Source organism: Penicillium psychrosexuale, assembly GCF_028828465.1.
Source record: "Penicillium psychrosexuale strain IBT 29551 chromosome Unknown utg000002l, whole genome shotgun sequence".
Taxonomy (NCBI): Eukaryota; Fungi; Ascomycota; class Eurotiomycetes; order Eurotiales; family Aspergillaceae; genus Penicillium; species Penicillium psychrosexuale.
In genome coordinates, this window is record NW_026643187.1 from 3,739,083 (window position 1) to 3,758,170 (window position 19,088).

Sequence of the window (19,088 nt, forward strand, 5' to 3'; positions counted from 1 at the left end):
GTCTAATAACCTGGAAGGGTAAAGTCGAAGAATTTGAGGGACATAGGGAATCCCCCAGGGCTGTATTTAGCCGATTGCGGAGAAAACGCCATGTCCACTTTGGACGGCACCCGGATGATTATATAATTATGCTCACGGTCCCCCGCCCCGAGGTCTTGGCATTATCGGTCATAGGATATTCCACTCCGATCTCGGTTCATAGCCCACCAGCTACTTAAAGATGTAAGGGGAATTGATCCTTCACAGGACCTTGTGTCTGAAAGAGCTGGCAATATGGCCACTGTCAATAGCCCGTTACTGCAAAATGACTTACAGCAACGCTCCTTGGGTGATACCACCCACACATCACCTGAACTCGACCGATCGAAGCAGCCTCGAGCTAATATATCAAAAATATTGGCTATATTTTTGGCTTTCTTGATGATGGGGGCAAATGATGCAGCATATGGCGTAAGTACTTCGCGAAGAATCGAAATGCGATATTGCTAACATGCAAAAGCCTCTATTACCATATGTAAGTACCGGTCTAAACTCGTCCTTATGAACACTCTAATGAAAAGAACAGTTCGAATCATACTACAGCATCTCCCATACAGTGGCTTCATTTCTTTTCCTGTCACCTGTTTGTGGCTATGTACTTGCTGCAGTTCTAAACGACACAATTCACACTAAGCTAGGTCGTCGTGGTGTTGCCTGGATTTCCGCCAGTAACCATTTCATCGGCCATCTCTTTGTATCTTTACATCCTCCATACCCCGCTCTAGTCGCTCTTTTTGTCCTTCAGGGCTTTGGAAATGGCTTGGCAGATTCAGGGTACAACGCCTGGGTCGCCAGTATGACCAACGCAAATCAAATACTCGGGATTATGCACGGGCTATATGGATTTGGGGCTGTTCTAAGTCCACTTGCAGCAACGTTACTTGTGACCAAGGCTAACTTGCCATGGTTTTACTTCTACTATCTTATGGTATGTCTTTCGGCCTTGAAGAAGAAATGTTGGTAACTGATCAGCAGACTGCTTGCGCAATAATTGAACTGGCCTTCTGCCTGGGAGTATTTCGAGACTCAACCGCAGCTGCTTTCCGGGCTGCCAATCATACCGAAGAGCACCAAGATGGGAATATGAGTCGAGCCATCGCTCAACCCCCATATGCACGCATAACTTGGATCTGTTCCTTTTTCTTTCTTGGTTATATGGGGGTTGAAGTCGCGCTAGGTGGATGGATTGTTACTTATATGAGAGAAGTAAGAGGCGGGGAGCCATTCGCCAGTGGTATGACTGCCACAGGGTTCTGGCTTGGAATCAGTTGTGGCAGAATGGTTCTTGGCTTCGTCACTCCGCTGCTAACGGAGGAGTTTGCCGTCATTGTGAGGTCCCCTGTGTTGTGGTATATTACACCAAATTCATCTTTCCTTCAATCTTTCGGTTTGATTCCTTGACTTGATATCTTCCAAGCGTGTTACGAAGCTTTCATACTTACTAATAATTACGCAGGTCTATTCCCTGCTTTCAATTCTCTGCGGTTTCATTCTCTGGCTCGTGCCCGTGTTCTCAGTTTCAGCAGTGGCCGTCACAGTCCTCGGATTTTTCTTAGGTCCATTTTTCCCTGCTGCGATTGTAGTCGCCACCAGGATCCTTCCCCGGGCTTTACACGTGAGCGCCGTCGGCTTCGCTTCAGCCATTGGAGGAGCTGGAGCTGCGATACTGCCGTTTGCAGTGGGTGCTATTGCCCAAAGGAGTGGTGTTCAGGTTCTGCCGCCAATCATCATTGTTTTGATCATCGGCATTTTGTCATTGTGGCTCTTCCTCCTACAAAGCGCAAAGAATATCGCACATTAGTTACATCTCAATCGGCGAAACAAGAACCATGGAAACACATGGTTTGCTATTTACATGCGCCAAGATCTGCTAATGGCAAGTCCGGCGGCACTATGTCTATTTTGAACAATATACTTTTGGAAGCCTAGGAATACATCTACCGTGTATTTGAAGCCCCCTTGCCACGAAAGAGACTGTTCTAAGTTAGTAGCAAGTTTTCTACCATTCTTCGTAAACATTACTCCTCATTCAGACCTTGCGTGAGGATAGCTTTGAGATGCTGTTCGAGATTTCCTGGTCCGCAATGTGTAAATGAGCCTTCCAAGGTGTCCTATAGAATATAACTCAATATCGCCTCATGTAGGACCTCTGGCAGTAGGTCCATACCAGGTGGATGCCTCGGCATCTCTAATTTCTGAATAGGTCATGAAACCCTTAATTAATGCGAGTGTGCTAGTAGGTATCGTCGGCAGAGCGCCACGATCGACGTGATCGCAGGATGAATAAGACATTAGGAGAGTGAATCACGAAGAGTCTTTGGAGCAGCCGGGGACAGCATTTTATCTCCGTCTGCCTCGGTATTAGGGTGGACAAGATAATAATTTGTTTTGTGTAAACATAATTTCAAAACAAATTTCAAACCGAGGTCGCTAATTCGACATTCGCTATTACATTAATAAACTAAAGTATGGCTACCGCGGATGGTGCCTGTGCCAGTTCGCCCGGTTGGACGGTGCGAGACCCGTCAAACGATCCTTCGCCATTCTCTTCCAGCCCACGAGCCACCAAGTCTGTGAAATCGACACCCACTTCTACCAAGAGAGCGGCATGGTCGTGCACAATGTCGAGGCATTTCTGCCAGACCGATGTGCCGCGTTGAACGCTGCTAAGCTGCCGGCTGAGCAGAGCATTGAACCCGTCCAGGTGATGCTTAGCCCAACGAATGCAAGAGCTGCTCATTACCACAGGGAAGCATTGTTGATAGATACCGATCGTGTTCTTGATCAGGGTAAAATAGACATAGGAGATCTGGAAGATGTAAAGAGGTAGATCACCTTCAAAGATACAGGCCCTAGGAAAAGAAGTTAGTATGTAGATATAAGGTTTTGCGATAGAGGACGAAGAACATACCGGATGCGTTGGCCAATCACGTCCGAACGTGCCTTCAGATAGGTCTCACGTGCCTGGTCTTCAAACCCTAACCGAGTCAACCAGGTGACGTGAGTCTTGGTAGCCACCGGGAATGAGTGTTTGTCGACCAGTGCCCGGGAGAGAATGCCAGCAAGCCGAGTCGCTCGCCCATCGACCTTGAAATTGATGACGTCTTGTGCAATGCTGTTGCCCTTGAGACCCTTGGCCATTTTCCTTAGTCGCTCGATGCTGTACACAGACGCCTCGAATCGCTGGAGCGCAATATCTATATCAAGCTCGTCCACCTGCCCTTCAACCCAGCGGAGGTTCTGCTGTTTCCCGTCCACATCAATGCGCAGATCAGGTTTGTCTCTTGGGGTATCAGAGAGGTCAAAAGACTCGGGCTTTTGCGAATGGGAAAGGTGCCGACCAGCCAGATATCCGTATGCTTCGAAGGGCTTGCTGGCCGCTTCGGTTTCCGAGCGCATGGTTCGACGTAGGTCCTCGACTGTTTTGCGGAATGTTGCCAGTAGTTCCTGTTTCGATCCAACGTCGTCATGGCGATATGTAAAGGGCTTGTTACCCACGCGGATGCTGATCGATCTTCCAATGCCCCGCTCCAAAGCCTCTTCGCGCGCTTGCCCTGTTCCCAAATTGGCCCCAAGATCAATCATATCAACATCATTAAGAAGCCAGCAATCTTCTGCCACTAGCCTCGTCGGAACAGGTCCTCGGTGGTTGGGGTTGCTTTGGTCGACCCGCTTACGCTTCTTCGCAGCCACGAGCAGGTAATCGTTCAATAACACAATGTGAACGGGCCGTTTTGGTTTCCATGTGGCTGAGTCCAGCTCAACCCAATTACCTGTTTCCAGGACAATGTGCCGTCCTGGTGCAGCTGGAAGCCACTTTTGCGACCCTTCCACTGTCTTCCACAACGTTTGCAGCTGTACGCTCCACATGTTCTCAAGGTTGGCGACCGAGCTCCGATTCGCATTTCGTTTGGGGAAAGACTCCTCCATCGGTGACATGGGATTAGGTGAGTTTCCTACGCTTGTTTGTCCGAGCGCCGTTGTTAGTTCCGCCATGAGGGTACGGAGGGTCCGCATTTCATCCTTGAGCTTCTCCGCCTCTTTACTGATTTTGATAAATTGTGTGCGATTCTGATAGACATTTTGCTGTAGATCGGTGGATGTTCGGTTTTTGACTTTGCGTAGGCTTTCTTGATACTTTTGGATGTCTTCCTCGGACGCGTTGGCGAGAAGACTGGCCACATCTAATATCGGAAACTCCTGGTTAGCTTGAATAAGCACACAGCGGCGGCCAGGGAGCTCTAACATCGATCGACTGGAAGACTGGGATCTCGTAGAGCATTGAGGTCGACTTTCGGTGCTGGTGAATTCGGGTCCGATGGTGATGGTAGTCTCGGAATAGATGCCGGTGCTAATCCGCTATGTCCTCCGGGCATCTGATTTGGAAGTGCCGGAACAGGAGGAACATTGCCATCAGATTCAGGTGCGCCATTGAATCGACTCGAGTATCGCCGTTTCACTAAATCCGAGGTCGCATCGTTCTGAGGTGCCCGCTCACGTGTGGGGATTGCGGATGGGCCTGCATCGGGAGACCTGGTATTGGGAGGTAGAGGACCGGATATGGGCTTAGGAGCACTGATCTGAGGGCGCTGCCGACGAGTCTTGCTCCTCAGAGTCAATCCTCGGCCTTCCATGGTGATTTCACTTAGCAATGCAGCAATAATCAAGGAATGGAGTCGTCTCGGGAGGTCAAGGGGATGACGCTCGGGCTGTGGGTATGATTATATAATCCATGGGCTCCGGACATCTGGACATCCTTGAAACATTTTTATCACCCAACTACCACTCAACCACTATCGCCTCTCAAAGTCCCATACATTGCCAGGCTGAGAAAATCCGATACGTTTAATTAGATATCATCCCACATCTTCGCTATGGCTTTCCGAAACACCGCCATCGTCGCCGGCACACTTCTGACGGGAGTTCTCGGTATGTAGCATTCGTCTCGCCGCGTTTTTCAATTATTAACCCTTTGTACCAGCCTACGCCGTTTATTTCGATTACAAGCGTCAAAGCGATCCGAACTTCCGCAAATCGCTGAAGAAGAACAACAAGAAGGTCGCACAAACCGCGAAACAGGAAGCCGAGGCCGGCGCCGCAGCCAGGGCCGCAGAGCTCAAGAATGCGCTCGAACAAGTGAAGAGGAACGGTGAACTTCCAACAGATCTCGAAGAGAAAGAAAGCTTCTTTATGAGCCAAGTCGCATTGGGCGAATCTCTTTGTGCTTCGGAAGGTAAATCGAATCCATTTTCTCATTCTATCTCGATCCCGAATGATGGGATGGAGATATCGATTACAAGTCGCAACCGGAATCAACAGGTCGCTAACTACATATCCAGGCTCCCAAGTCGAAGCAGCTATTGCCTTCTGGAAAGCATTGAAGGTCTACCCCCAGCCTCAGGTAAGTACAAGCCATTGCCGATGTCACATATTGCATTCATCGTCTTCTTCATCATTCTAACTACTGTAATTACTCAGGACTTGATCGGAATTTACGACAAGACCGTTCCCAGGGAAACCCTCGAAATTCTCGCCGAGCTTATCGCACTTGATGGTGGTCAATCTGCTGGCCCCAAGACTGGCACCGACGACAACATCGAATAGACAACTGGACCTGACCCCTCAACAACTTGTATTTTAGACAGATGGAATTCTCAAATTTGTATGACATAATTTATATCGCGGAGAACTAGTACGTTCGTTGCCCAACATCCGTGGGGGAAGCGGACAAAGAGGTGTGGATGAAGGCTACTATGTAAGTTGGACGGATTGATGGCGATCCATTGCCAAACATTCCAATTGGATGGAGCAGAAGAGATACCACCAATCTAAAGCTACCTCTTTCTTTTGGCTTCTTCCCTCTGAAGTATATCTATTTTTATTTTCTTTAAGGAAGACATCTATAGACTGGTCAATTGTTAGAATTACTCCGTAACAACCTCACAAAACCTTCCAACATCAATCATAGAAAGATAAGCTTACAGTAATATGGCCGTGAGTATTGCGTATATTAAAAAATAAGAAGATATTTTATGGTTCTTCCATTTTGTGCACACCACAGCGGCTATGTAAGACGAGGAATTTCCACAGGTAAGTATTGACATCTTGTGCAATTTCTAGTCCCCAGTTGATATGTGGATGTGAATTAGAAGCAGGAAGAAGAAGAGGAAGCTAAGCGAATGGATGAGTACGAGTAGTACAGAGTAGAGGTCAGAGAGAGACTGGTTGGATAGGAGGTCCGGAGCCAAGGGGGCTTTCTGTCCGCTATCTATTGCCAAGACATACGTTGATTCCAAGACTTTTTAACTTTGAATTGTTCCAGTTGGAAACGGTCATAGTGGGAGAGGATACATAGAGTGAGAGTAGTATCTAAAGGAAGAGTGAATAAGAGGTTATGTATGAAGTAGATATTCCAATTTAGGCAGGTGGCATCGGACACCTGAAAGACAAGGCCACTATTTCCAAGCCCTAACTAACTAACTAACTAACTAACCAACCAACTAACTAACTAACTAGTTAAATAACTGCGGATTAATTAACCACATTTGGGCATAATCTCACCACTAACTTTATAAATTACAGCATCGAGACTTATTTCCGTGCCCATACCCCTGAGTTTGGCATTTCAATACAGCCCAGATTGCCCAGAGGTGGTCCAAGCAATCACTATTAAAGGACATCTTGGCCCTGAGTGGGATTCTTGGCCAGACTTGGCCCACCAATTCGTCTTCGGAGGAAAAGGAAGGGAAACGGGAAAGAAAATAGAAATGGACATTTAATCGCTTGGAATACATGAATGTAATTAATAGTATGCTACTACTATCATAGAGGACTGCACAGCAATATACTGGATATAGTGAAACGAAGATGTGAAACCTCCAAGGCTCTCCCAAGACCCTCCAAGACCCCCCAAGACCCCTATTATTTGTTCAGGGACTGCGATTCTCCACAAAATTGACACTGACGATCAATTGGGTAGCTCTACAGAGTAGATTAAAATTACCTCAAAAGCCATTTAACTCCTTTGATTCCCTTTCTTCCTCTTTCCTTTGATTTCAGTCGTTCCTTCCCCATTTCGCGCCGTTGCGCTGTCCCTCGTTATCACATATCATCTCGTATATCCCCCGCCTCAAGTCATTCCCTCTCTATTTTATTGATTTTCTATACCCACTTGATTTCACAATGATCGTATGTACCTGTCGCAACTCTATTATGACCAAAAGCTGACTTCTTACTTAGTCTTACACTCGTCTCTTCGCATCCGTGTGTGCGCTCGCTAGCGCCGCGGCTGCTTTGAATCCACTCGAAGTCAGCGGCAAGGACTTTGTTGACTCCAAGACCAAGGATCGTTTCCAGATTATCGGTGTTGAGTAAGACTTCCTTGCCTTTTTCTTGCCTGTTTCTTACCCCGCACATTCTACAGTGGCTGACCCCTCAATAGTTACCAGCCCGGTGGTGAATCTGGTTTCACTACGAAGCTTGATCCTCTGAGCGATGCAGATGTCTGCCTGCGCGATGCTGCCCTCATGCAGCGCCTGGGTGTAAGTCTGGACCCCGTCTTCCTTGCCGGACAGCAACTTATCTCCATAGGTCAACACCATCCGTGTGTACAACCTGGAACCCTCTCTCAACCACGACAAGTGCGCGTCCATCTTCAACGCTGCCGGTATCTACATGATTCTCGATGTCAGCAACCCCCTGCCCGGTGGTTATCTAGACCGCAGTGCCCCTTGGACCACCTACAGTGCCATCTACTACAAGCAGGTATTCGGTGTTATCGAGGGCTTCAAGAACTACGACAACGTCCTGGGCTTCTTCGCTGGCAACGAGGTGATTAATGAGGATGCCACTTACATGGCTCCCAAGTATGTCCGTGCCATCGTTCGTGATATGAAGGACTACATCGCCAAGAACTCTAAGCGCGCCATCCCCGTTGGATACTCCGCTGCCGATATTCGTAACATCTTGATGGACACTATTCACTACTTCGAGTGTGATCTCAAGAATTCGACCTCTTCCCGTGCCGACTTCTTCGGCCTCAACTCCTACTCTTGGTGCGGTGACTCCTCCTACAAGACCAGCGGCTTCGATGTCCTAACCGAGGACTTCACCAACGCCACTATCCCCGTTTTCTTCTCCGAGTACGGCTGTAACGATGTCAAGCCCCGTATCTTCACCGAAGTCCAGGCCCTCTACGGCGTGGAGATGACCCAGGCTTTCTCTGGTGGTCTCGTTTATGAATGGACCCAGGAGAGCAATCTGTACGGCCTGGTCAAGATCAACGACTCCAAGACCGTGACCACTCTTATCGACTATGACAACTTCCAGAAACAGCTCAACAAGCTGGATATTGACCGCATCATGTCAAGCAACGCCACACAAACCAGTGTTAAGGCCGAGACGTGCAGTACCTCACTTATCCAGCGCAAGTCCTTTTACAACGCCTGGGATTTGCCCGAGGTCCCTTCCAAGGTCTCGGACTACATTAAGAACGGCCTGCCCGATGCCCCCGTTGGCAAGTTGGTTTCGGTCTCCGCCACCACCATTCCCCAGAAGGTGTATGACTACACCGGCAAAGAGATTACCAATGTCAAGTTTGAGGTGAAGAGCGGTGCCAACACCCCATCTTCTTCCTCGGCTTCCAGTACCTCCGATTCTTCCTCTAGCTCCGGTACTTCCACCGCCACCAATGGCGCCTCTCCTAATGGCGCTCCCTCACTTGCCCTCGGTGGTGCAGGAGGCTTCTTCATACTGCTTGCATCCCTTCTGTAATTGCCTTGATGATTTGTAATTATTTCATTCTTGGGTTTCACAGTTCAGACGACATGACCAAGAGGCTGCTATCGGTCTCGAGGATCTATTTTCTGTATGGCTTATCCTATTTTATTCTTTGCCCAGCTTTCTTGTGATTCAGTTGTTATTTTTTACATGATTCCTTCGGAATGATTCGTGTCTTTGCTTTTTCTTTCGTGTCTTCAAACTTTCAGCAACAAGCCATCGCATGTACATTGGGAAGGAGTTAGAGACAAAATGCATCATAGCAAAAAATCCTTCCACTTTCTGCTAGTGCAGTTGTCATTAACATTGTTATTTATCCCACATTTTATCAACATCACAGCTTAGAAGAAGGGTCGTCATATATCGTAGCTCTAATAGCCGCCCATTGATCGAAGCCTTCAGCCCTGCTCCTCAAGGCTCGCTTCAGGATCTTGGCAATTCCGTTTGGATCGTTGCTGGCAAATTAAGGAATGAGTTTGCAGCGTGCCTCGTCATTTTGCGCTTCACTAGGTTTTCTTCTATAGAAAAGAGACAGGAGGGTTTCACTGGCTAAGACTACTTACCTTAAAACTCGGCTTGGTCAGTACCATAACATGAGTCGGAATATCTCGATTGATACAAATGCAAGACTTGAAAATATTAAGCAATAACACAAAACACAAAAATTGAAATTAAATGCAACATAACTCAAGATTGATTCTAAATGGCCCTCGCTTTCCCTTTGTCCTTGGATGACGATGAGACAGGCGTTGGCCCTTGTGTGAGGGATGGGAATTCTTCCCACTCCTTCTCACCATCCTCGCGACTCTTGCCCTCAGCCAAGCTGAGCTGAATCGCAAACTCTAAATCATCCATCTCTTGCTGTCTACTGCTCTCCGGCTCCTCTGCTCCAGGGGATGGCTGTCGAGGTGGGCGTACTCCCTTGGCATACTTGATAGGGATAGACGATGTTTGTTGCTCATCAAGCAGGCTAAGGCGAATTGCTTCGGCAAGTTCATCGTCAACATCATCGTCCGCGGGATCTTGATAAGGAGACGAAGAGGATGAAATCCCGCCAGGGCCAAATGAACTAGGACCAGCAGTGTCGAATGAAGCGCTCGTGGCCGAGCTGGAGACCGCGGCGCTGTCTCTAGGTTTCGCCGCATCGCCAGAGCAGGCTTCCTCGCTCAGAAGTTGGGCATACAACAAAAGCTGTTCCTCGTCGATATCCGGACCAAGAAGATCAATTCCGAAACGCGCACTCAGATGTGCTCGTTCTTTCTCGTCGGCAATCCTTTGACGCTCCATATCCACGCGTTCGTCGTGGATAAAGTCCTCGATTGCACCCCGACCACTGTTGTTGAAGCGCTGGCCTTCGCCAGCCCCGTTGCTTCCACGCATTAAGTGGCGAAGGCGTCGCTTGCTGCTTTTGTATTGATCAGCCTCGGAAGAGCTGTAAGACCAGTATCGCAAGTGGGTGCCAAGTGAGACCATTCCACGCAGAACAGTTGGGTCTGTATCAAGGCAGATAGCGCCTGCGGCATAGTAATTGTTTCCAACACCTAAGAAAGACGACTCAGCCTGCACAAGCCGACGGCGGGCTCGTGTTGAAAAACGCGAGTTGATCGTTCGGATTGGCTTGGTAGACGATGCTAATGGATCCCAGGCTTGCACGAGGCCATCATTACCGCCATGAACAAGGTACAACGATGTGATGGCCAAGGAAGATACCTGGGGGGAGTCGGTTTGGATTGTGCGCAATGTGGAGATGGAGTTGATTATCTCCCCAGACTTGGCCGCCGGGGCTCGGATATCCCAAACAAAAACCATCCCAGTGCGAGTTCCAACAGCTAGGTATCGAGCGCGTTGGCCGGGAATTTCTAGGCCCGACCGCGGCAGATCCATATGTGGTAGCATTGGGGAGGATGTGGCAGACGAAATAGAGCTCCTAGACATGGCCAGAAGAGGATCCTCTTCGGCTGTGAGAGTCGCGAAAGCGGACGTATCCAACGCACTACTGCTCACCTCCGTAGACTTGCGATCATCAAAAACAAAATCCGACAGACGCCACGTGAAGTTGGTCGAAGGCGATCCCGTAAGCCCTGAGGACCGAGAGGATGGAAAACTGCTGGTGGTAGTCGGGCTTGATATGTCCACTGGGCCTCCGAAAAGTGACGGTGGAGCTTCCACTGTACCCGATAGGGGTCCTGGCATGGCCGATGAGCCAATGACAGGCCTAGGAGCAGTGCGCATGAACCGCCGGATCGACGCTTTTGTATCATCGCCCGAGCCGGTAGCGATGATAATGATTGACTCGCCTGCCCCGCACCCGTCATCGCCAGCAAAGTCCACCTTAAGATCGCGTTGCATATCCCAGCTTTCGCAGACCTTGCGGAAGTGTTTGGGTTTCAAAGAAAAGAAATTTTCAATCTCCTTCGTTTCAGCGGCAACCTGGTGCTCATTGAGACCCATGGAATCCGACGATGATCGCGGACTGTAGCTTCCATCGACCAACTCAGGATTGAAGGGGTCTGGGCGTGCCACACGTCTGCTTGCTTCAACCATCTCCCAATGCACACTTCTACCAGTCTTCCAAGCCACCTCGTCAAGCTGCTCGACGTTGAGTTTGGCTGTGAGTGGGATCTCAGGTGCTCGAGGAAGTTCTGTGAGGTAGAATATTTCCCCTAGGGCATTGAGAGCAACAGCCCAAATTCGTTTTCCTGAATGGCGCTGGGCTGAATAGTGATCGTCCACTGCAATGGAAATGATAGGAACACCAGGGCACAGGACCCATCTAGCAGTCACTTGACCTGGGTCATATCGTCTTTCGTAAGTTGGATGAGGGCCTATAGAATAAGCGGTCAACACGCCTGAAGACGATCCAGACACCATCCCCACCAGCCCCTGAGTCATCTTGAGGATCTGAGGGGATTTGGCAATCCACACTGAACAGACGGCATGTGTGATCATGTTCACGGCAGGTATGCCGAGTGGTGGGTGAGAACCCAAATTCGAAGCTCCCACGAAACGACCATGCTGCTCCGTTTTTGAGATGAAATAGCTACGCCCCTGGGGACAGCCCTCACCATAGATCATGCCATATGGTTGACTGACGTCCATCGAGTTAGGCACACCGACCATATCACCCGATCCGAGGCCGTATTGCGCTTCACCAGGAAACAGATCGGCAAAGTGGCGGAACATTTGGTGGTCGGTGACACCCCAGGTGCCGACTTTTACGGTCGATGGGTCACTAGCTGACGCAATCCCTTGCTCTGCGGCTCCATGGACGAAGAGGGGGTTGTTGTCCGGCCTGAAAGAGGCATGTATATGACTGATCGGAAAGAGTAGCTGCGATGTATACGTAGCTATGGCACTACCATGGCGAGCACTCGCCGTGTGTACAGTTCCATGCTTCTTGGACGGGTTGAACTGCGCCGGTTTGCCTCTGGCTAACGAGTGCATCAAGCGAGTACGCAAGATGTATTCGCTTCGCCAGGAGGCTAGCGCGGTTAGCCTTGCGAATAATCGCCTGTCCGACTGTAGGTCTACCGCATCGGTATTACGCTGACCATCCTCAACGGCATGGGGTCCGGGGAAGAATCGCGAGAAGGCGATCCTCCAAGCGTGAGGAGTGGTCACCAGCGCATGAAATCGACGGGACACCAATGTGATGGCGGACAAGGATTGGGGTGGTAGATGCGAGAGAATATGGGTGAGAACCTCTGTGGAGATTACGGTTATCAGTAATAATTGCGCAGCAGGTTTGCAGGACACCCACCATTTGGAAATGTTTCTAAAGATGTTTGCGATTGTTCAATAGAAGCCACTAAGCAAGATCCAGCATTTTCTGCTTGTCCGGGTGGAATGCGAGCATTTTCATGCTGGCTCACTCGATCGGCCGAGGGCGGGGCATGGCGACCGTCGGCCTCTTTCAAGGACGCGTCTTGTGTCGACATGCTCGGGACGTCCGTATAGTCTCTGATCTCCTCTCGCTCGAGGAAATCAGAGACTTGAGGTTGAGCTTCATCGAGGTCATGTCCATGCTGGGTGGGACTAATAATGACTGGGTATGAGTCAACGGGAGGCGTATGTTGAGACACGGCAGTAGGCTCTGGTTGCATAAAAAGGTCTTGACGGAAAGGTGAAGTGGTAGCGACCGAGCCAGCGAGAAAGCCTGGGTCAGTCGAGTTAGGAAATGCGGGACGAAAAGGAGTTATATGAAAGCGAAGCGATGTTGAAGAGAAAGGATGGGAGAGAAGCAAAGATGCCGAAGGCGAGGCGAAGTGGCCATCCCGCCGCACATTATGCAGATGCGTAGCGACCGCAACGTCCTATTGGCTTTTACACTTCACCGCCTTCTTCTCCGCCTTTTTCCGAGTAATTCCTATACTTCAATTGTTATGTTGTGTCTGACTGAGGAGATTTTCTATAACTAGTTAGATGGATAACTAACTAGTAGTAGTCAATTACTCCGTAGTCAGAGCTTATTTGTAGTGGATTTGTCATTTATATAGAAGTAGAATAGTCAGCTGCTTATATGACCTCTGTTGGCGGTATAGGACGTGGATAATCTAAATGTCAAATTAGTTCAAGATCTGTTTGAATGAATTTTCTAATGTCATTTCCAATGAATGGCTTTTGATTGTGTTTGTTGTGTCTCTTCTAGTGTCCTTTCCGGTGTCTTTTGATATCAGTCGCAAATTATCCAATTTTCTGCTGGCAATAAAAGCGTCGGTATGCGATATGCGGCTCTGTTCGACTTTGGATATTACTTGAGCTATGCGAGATGGAGAAGAAAAGCTATTATTCTACTTTGATTGTAATACTATCTTATTAATTATTGTCATAATCTTTATAAAAAAACTTTCACATATTTTCCCTTTACCTTCTCAGGAATATTTATACTGAATGGCCACTACCCAAGACGCGCTCAGCACGTGACGACGCGACAGAAGCCAAACCAGCGAGCCCTCAGGTATCATCAACTCTCTCAGTACAACTTGGTTGTGAAGTTGATATGATTCCCCTGGAATAGCTCATTGATCCACCGTATCTTTTCGAGTTATTTCCTTCTGGTGCCGCACGAACCCCAGTACCCCACATAAACGCCAGAGCTGGGTGAGACACGTGAATTCGGTCGACTTAAGATGCCTGGAGCAAATGGTAAGACATTCTCGATACTGAATCTATATTCAGCTTACTGATCTCCGTACAGAGGCTGAAACTATTCGAATTCTCATCTCCACCGATAATCATGTCGGTTACAACGAGCGAGATCCCATCCGTGGGGACGACAGCTGGAAGAGCTTCCACGAAATAATGTGTTTGGCCAAGGAACGGGACGTTGATATGGTTCTCCTGGCTGGAGACTTGTTCCATGAGAATAAGCCGTCGCGAAAATCCATGTACCAGGTCATGCGGTCGATTCGCATGAACTGTTTCGGAGACAAGCCGTGTGAGCTGGAGATGCTCAGCGATGCAAGTGAGAATTTCCAGGGGGCGTTCAATCATGTCAACTACGAGGACCTGGATATCAACGTGGCGATTCCTATCTTCTCCATCCACGGGAATCACGACGACCCCTCGGGAGAGGGTCATCTGGCCGCACTAGATTTACTGCAAGTGTCCGGCCTTCTCAACTACTACGGCCGGACTCCGGAGTCAGATAACATCCAAATCAAGCCTGTCTTGCTACAGAAAGGCCGGACAAAGCTTGCGCTGTACGGAATGAGTAACGTTCGAGACGAGCGACTGTTCCGTACCTTTCGCGATGGCAAGGTTAAATTCTTCCAACCGTCTGTGCAGAAAAGTGACTGGTTCAATTTGATGTCTGTGCATCAGAACCATCATGCCCATACAGAAACTAGTTACCTACCAGAGAACTTTCTTCCCGAATTTCTTGATTTGGTCGTCTGGGGGCACGAACACGAATGCCTGATTGATCCTAGGCTCAATCCAGAGACTAAATTTCATGTTATGCAACCAGGATCCTCTGTCGCAACATCCTTGGTACCAGGGGAGGCTGTTCCAAAGCAAGTCTCGATTTTGAGCATAACGGGCCGAGAATTTAAAAACGAACCTATCCGATTGAAGACGGTGCGACCATTTGTGATGCGGGAAATTATATTATCCGAAGAAAAAGGAGCCCAAAAGCTTGCGCGCAAGGAGAACAACCGCACAGAAGTAACTCGGTTCCTAATGTCCATTGTCGAAGAGCTGATTGAAGAAGCCAATGCAGAATGGCTGGAGATGCAAGGGGATCGCATCGTTGAGGATGAGGATGGCACACCGGAAGCTCCGCTTCCTCTCGTTCGCCTCCGCGTGGAAACTTCTACGCCTGAAGGAGGTAGCTACGATTGTGAAAACCCACAGCGATTCTCCAACCGCTTCATTGGTAAGGTCGCTAACGTGAACGATGTGGTGCAATTCTACCGCAAGAAAAAAGCTGCTTCTACTTCGCGCAAGGATGATAAATCCGTTGATGAATCTACCGTTTCTCATCTGTCAGCTCTTGACACTGTGCAAGTCGAACAGCTAGTGCGCGAGTTCCTCTCATCACAGTCATTAAGTATCCTGCCGCAGAATTCTTTCGGAGATGCTGTTGCCCAATTCATTGACAAGGATGATAAGCATGCAATGGAGATGTTCGTCAATGAATCCCTCGAGAGCCAGGTCAAACACCTGTTGGCCTTAGATCGTGAGGAGGACGATATGGATGACGAGGAGAGAGAACAAAGCTCGCTAGTGACTGCTATGGAGAAATATCGCAGTCAGATGGAAAGCATGTTTTCAAAGGGCGTGAAGAAGCGAACTCGCGGAAAGAAGCGCTTCAAGCCCAAGCCAGATGGTTGGGATTCCGAGTTTGATGGCGTGTGGGAAGATCAGCCTGGTGCACTTATTCATTCTGACAACGAAGGTGGGGATCCAGCAGAGGAAGAGGCTGGAGAAGATGGGACAGTGCCCGCTCGTGGTCGTGCCGCGGCTTCTACTCGGGGTCGTGGTAGGGGTCGTGGTCGAGGTGCAGCGGCCAGTGCGCGAACCACCAAGGCCAAAGTTATTCCAGAAAAAACGACCACGAAGGGTCGCAGAAAGCAAGCCGTCTCAGACGAAGAATCAGACGTGATTATGCTGGATGATGATGACGACGATGTTATAGCCGATGTCATTTCCGATGATGATGATGATGATTCGCAGGCACTGTTCGTTAAGCAGCCTCGATCTACTACTACCGCGAAGCCACGGAAAGCTGCCCCTGCGAAAACTACGACCCAGCGTCGCGGTGGACATGCTGCTGCCTCGCCAGCTCCGTCATCGGTTACCGTTGGCGGGACTGCTTCTCGGCGAGCCCCTGCGCGTGGTAAGACAGCTCAGTCTACGCTCAACTTCTCCGCTTCCCAGGCCAGCGCACCTCAGTCATCACGACCTAGCCGCTCCACCCGTAACATGAGTGTCATCAGCGATGGTATTGATGACGATGACGATGACGATGACGCCTTTGAAGAAATGCCGACCAACTCGAGGCGTCGTAAATAATTTGCGATTTGCCGCCATGGATGTTTCCTTTATGCATGTATGGAGTTATCAAGAATCACTCGAGCGTTACCATCAGCGTTGTTGCCTTCAATCCTTCAATGATATCCTCAAAATATGGTTCTCAAATGTCAGACGATACAATAAATCATAATCAATCAACAAGAGGCAGTACTTGAAGTTGTGACCTTTGGAGATGAGATGAAGTATACCAACACGCTAGTCTCAACACGGTAATTAGCTTATATCGCATGGGACTTGGGCTCTTGTCCCTACCACTCAGACCCAGAGGCTTCAATAAGCCAATGACCGAACGAGATCACTTTTGGGGGGCAGAATATGACTCAGATTTCCCCCTTACTTCGTCAAACAACTTCGTCAAACACCAGAGACGACATAGATTTCTTTGTCATTTATTCTATCAACCCCGCATTCCCAGCCGAGGGACACAACCACCTCGGTGCAACACAAGCGACGCGAGGAAGAAAACATAAGCTCAATCCTCTATTGCATCATATATTATTCTACCTCTGTGTTCAAGGAAACAAGACAATACTGGTTAACGCACAATGGCATACAAGGGTCGACCCGTTCGCATTGCAGGTTAGTTTACTTGCACTCATGATGTACTCCAGCTAACCTGTTAGGTGCCTCGGGCTCTGCCTCAGACCGGCGGCAAGCTATTGCTGATTTTGCACGTCACCACCCGACCGATCCTATCGATGTCATCATTGCTGATTTCATGAGCGAGTTCAACATGGCCACTGCTGCCGGTCGGCGTGTGGACCAGATGACTTCCCGAGTACCAACAGCCCCGGCCTACGAGCCCTCCTTCCTAGAAGCACTTGAGCCGGCTCTGGATGATCTGGCCAAGTATGGAATAAAGCTCGCGGTCAATGCTGGAGTGACTGACACGAAGGGTCTCTACGAGGTGGTGCTGCGTATGGTTGAGGCAAAGAATCTGGACTTGAAGGTCAGTCAGCGCCTTACCCAAAATTGACCAACAATTGCTGATTTGGGTGTGCAGGTTGCATGGGTTTCCGGAGATGAAGTACTATCTACCGTCCAGAAGGAATTGGCTTCCGGGTCTGAATTTCGCAACGTCTACACAGGCGATCGATTGGCAGATTGGCCATTCGAGCCAATATATGCCCAGTGCTATCTTGGCGGCCTCGGAATCGCGGCTGCGCTCACAGGTGGTGCGGACATTGTATTATGTGGGCGGGTCTCGGATGCTTCACCTGTCATCGGAGCTGCTTACTGGTATCATGGCTGGCAGCGTGACGAGCTTGACAAACTGGCGAATGCGTTCGTGGCAGGCCATCTGATTGAGTGTAGCAATTATGTCTGCGGTGGCAATTTCACAGGCTTCAAAGCCCTAGAATACGCAGACGGGAATGGCTGGACCAATATCGGATATCCCATCGCCGAGATATCTGCCGAAGGTGACGTTGTGATCACCAAGCAGGCGCATGCCACCGGTGGTGCGGTAACCGTCGATACTTGCACATCCCAATTGCTCTATGAGATACAAGGACCTTGGTACTACAACTCTGATGTCACTGCGGTCCTCGATGGTATACGCTTTTCGCAGTGCGGCGTCAATCGTGTCGCTGTTCATGGGGTCCATTGCGGCCCTCCTCCGCCCACCACCAAGGTTGGCATCACTGCGCGAGGAGGGTTCCAGGCAGAGGTATGGTGGTTTCTAACCGGTCTGGATATCGAAGCCAAAGCTCGCATGCTGGAGGCACAAGTCCGCCAATTATTGTCACCCTATTCGAACAGATATACGTCACTCAATTTCGATTTACTGGGCTCTTCCCTCTCCGACCCACCCAACCAGAACCGCGCTACCGTGCCGTTGCGCATCGTCGCACAGGCACGACATGCAGAGGACCTTGCACCGACACGCTTCCTCAAACATATCACCGATAACATCATGCAGGGCTATCCTGGTGCTACCTTTCACTTAGATATGCGTCAGGGATTCCCACGTGCCATTTTCGAGTACTATGTCACCTTGCTGCCACAATCAGCAGTCCAACACCGCGTTCATATGCCCTGGAAGCCGACGGCATCTGCGCAGACCCTCGATATTTCGCCTCCGGCAAACACTAGGATATATCCATCACGCCAACCCTCGCAGCCGATCGCGCACACCGACAGACCCGTCGACCTTGCCCGAGACTTTGGGCCGACGAGTCGCGGCCCGCTAGGCTGGATCGTTCATGCACGCTCTGGAGATAAGGGTACCGACGCTAACTGCGGCTTCTGGGTGCGTCACAGTGACGAATACGAATGGCTGCAGGCGTTGCTGTCTGTTGATAAGGTGCAAGAGCTGTTAGGAGAGACTGCCCGCGAGAACACGAACTTGGAGATTGAGCGCTTCGAGCTACCTCGTCTTCATGCCGTGCATTTCCTGTTTCGCAACCTACTGGACCGGGGCGTTGGTGTGACCACCACCGTCGATTTCCTGGGAAAGAATGTGGCGGAATATCTGCGGGCTAGGCATGTTGATCTCCCTGTGCGATTCTTGAACCGCGGAAAGCTATAGAATGGAGTTCGCTGTCTCATTTACGGGCGACTAAGTATGCCACCGGGGCATAACCATCGTTGGTTAATATTGCCGATCCATGACCAGGAGACTTGGATTTACATAGGATAAAGGCGCTATCCCATCGTGTACGGAGTATCTTCGGGGACACCGAAGGACAGATAACATAGTGGAAATTAAATTGATCAATAAATACTCAAGGATG

General features: G+C 49.5%; 7 protein-coding genes across 7 annotated transcripts; 5 read left to right on the forward strand and 2 right to left on the reverse strand.

The window, feature by feature from the left end:
* Positions 1–273: 273 nt before the first annotated feature.
* N7518_002589 (MFS transporter) lies at positions 274–1,840 on the forward strand (the record flags this gene model as incomplete). Its single annotated transcript, XM_057183517.1, has 4 exons — positions 274–450; positions 566–967; positions 1,015–1,368; positions 1,496–1,840. The coding sequence occupies 4 exons, from the start codon at positions 274–276 to the stop codon at positions 1,838–1,840; spliced, it is 1,278 nt and encodes a 425-aa protein (XP_057044967.1).
* A 660-nt stretch (positions 1,841–2,500) lies between these two features.
* On the reverse strand, positions 2,501–4,673 carry N7518_002590 (exocyst subunit EXO84; the record flags this gene model as incomplete). The annotated part of the gene is made up of 3 exons (XM_057183518.1): positions 2,501–2,891; positions 2,951–4,223; positions 4,286–4,673. 3 exons carry the CDS (start codon positions 4,671–4,673, stop codon positions 2,501–2,503), a joined length of 2,052 nt encoding a protein of 683 aa, XP_057044968.1.
* A 240-nt stretch (positions 4,674–4,913) lies between these two features.
* Positions 4,914–5,643, forward strand: N7518_002591 (TOM complex receptor protein TOM20; the record flags this gene model as incomplete). Its single annotated transcript, XM_057183519.1, has 4 exons — positions 4,914–4,968; positions 5,021–5,272; positions 5,379–5,440; positions 5,518–5,643. The coding sequence occupies 4 exons, from the start codon at positions 4,914–4,916 to the stop codon at positions 5,641–5,643; spliced, it is 495 nt and encodes a 164-aa protein (XP_057044969.1).
* Positions 5,644–7,221: 1,578 nt separating this feature from the next.
* On the forward strand, positions 7,222–8,811 carry gel2 (1,3-beta-glucanosyltransferase gel2; the record flags this gene model as incomplete). The annotated part of the gene is made up of 4 exons (XM_057183520.1): positions 7,222–7,227; positions 7,279–7,409; positions 7,481–7,580; positions 7,630–8,811. 4 exons carry the CDS (start codon positions 7,222–7,224, stop codon positions 8,809–8,811), a joined length of 1,419 nt encoding a protein of 472 aa, XP_057044970.1.
* A 705-nt stretch (positions 8,812–9,516) lies between these two features.
* N7518_002593 (F-box and WD domain protein) lies at positions 9,517–12,920 on the reverse strand (the record flags this gene model as incomplete). Its single annotated transcript, XM_057183521.1, has 2 exons — positions 9,517–12,521; positions 12,578–12,920. 2 exons carry the CDS (start codon positions 12,918–12,920, stop codon positions 9,517–9,519), a joined length of 3,348 nt encoding a protein of 1,115 aa, XP_057044971.1.
* Positions 12,921–13,946: 1,026 nt separating this feature from the next.
* N7518_002594 (MRX complex nuclease subunit) lies at positions 13,947–16,332 on the forward strand (the record flags this gene model as incomplete). Its single annotated transcript, XM_057183522.1, has 2 exons — positions 13,947–13,962; positions 14,015–16,332. 2 exons carry the CDS (start codon positions 13,947–13,949, stop codon positions 16,330–16,332), a joined length of 2,334 nt encoding a protein of 777 aa, XP_057044972.1.
* Positions 16,333–16,898: 566 nt separating this feature from the next.
* N7518_002595 (acyclic terpene utilization AtuA family protein) lies at positions 16,899–18,883 on the forward strand (the record flags this gene model as incomplete). The annotated part of the gene is made up of 3 exons (XM_057183523.1): positions 16,899–16,932; positions 16,977–17,302; positions 17,357–18,883. 3 exons carry the CDS (start codon positions 16,899–16,901, stop codon positions 18,881–18,883), a joined length of 1,887 nt encoding a protein of 628 aa, XP_057044973.1.
* Between the last annotated feature and the right edge of the window lie 205 nt (positions 18,884–19,088).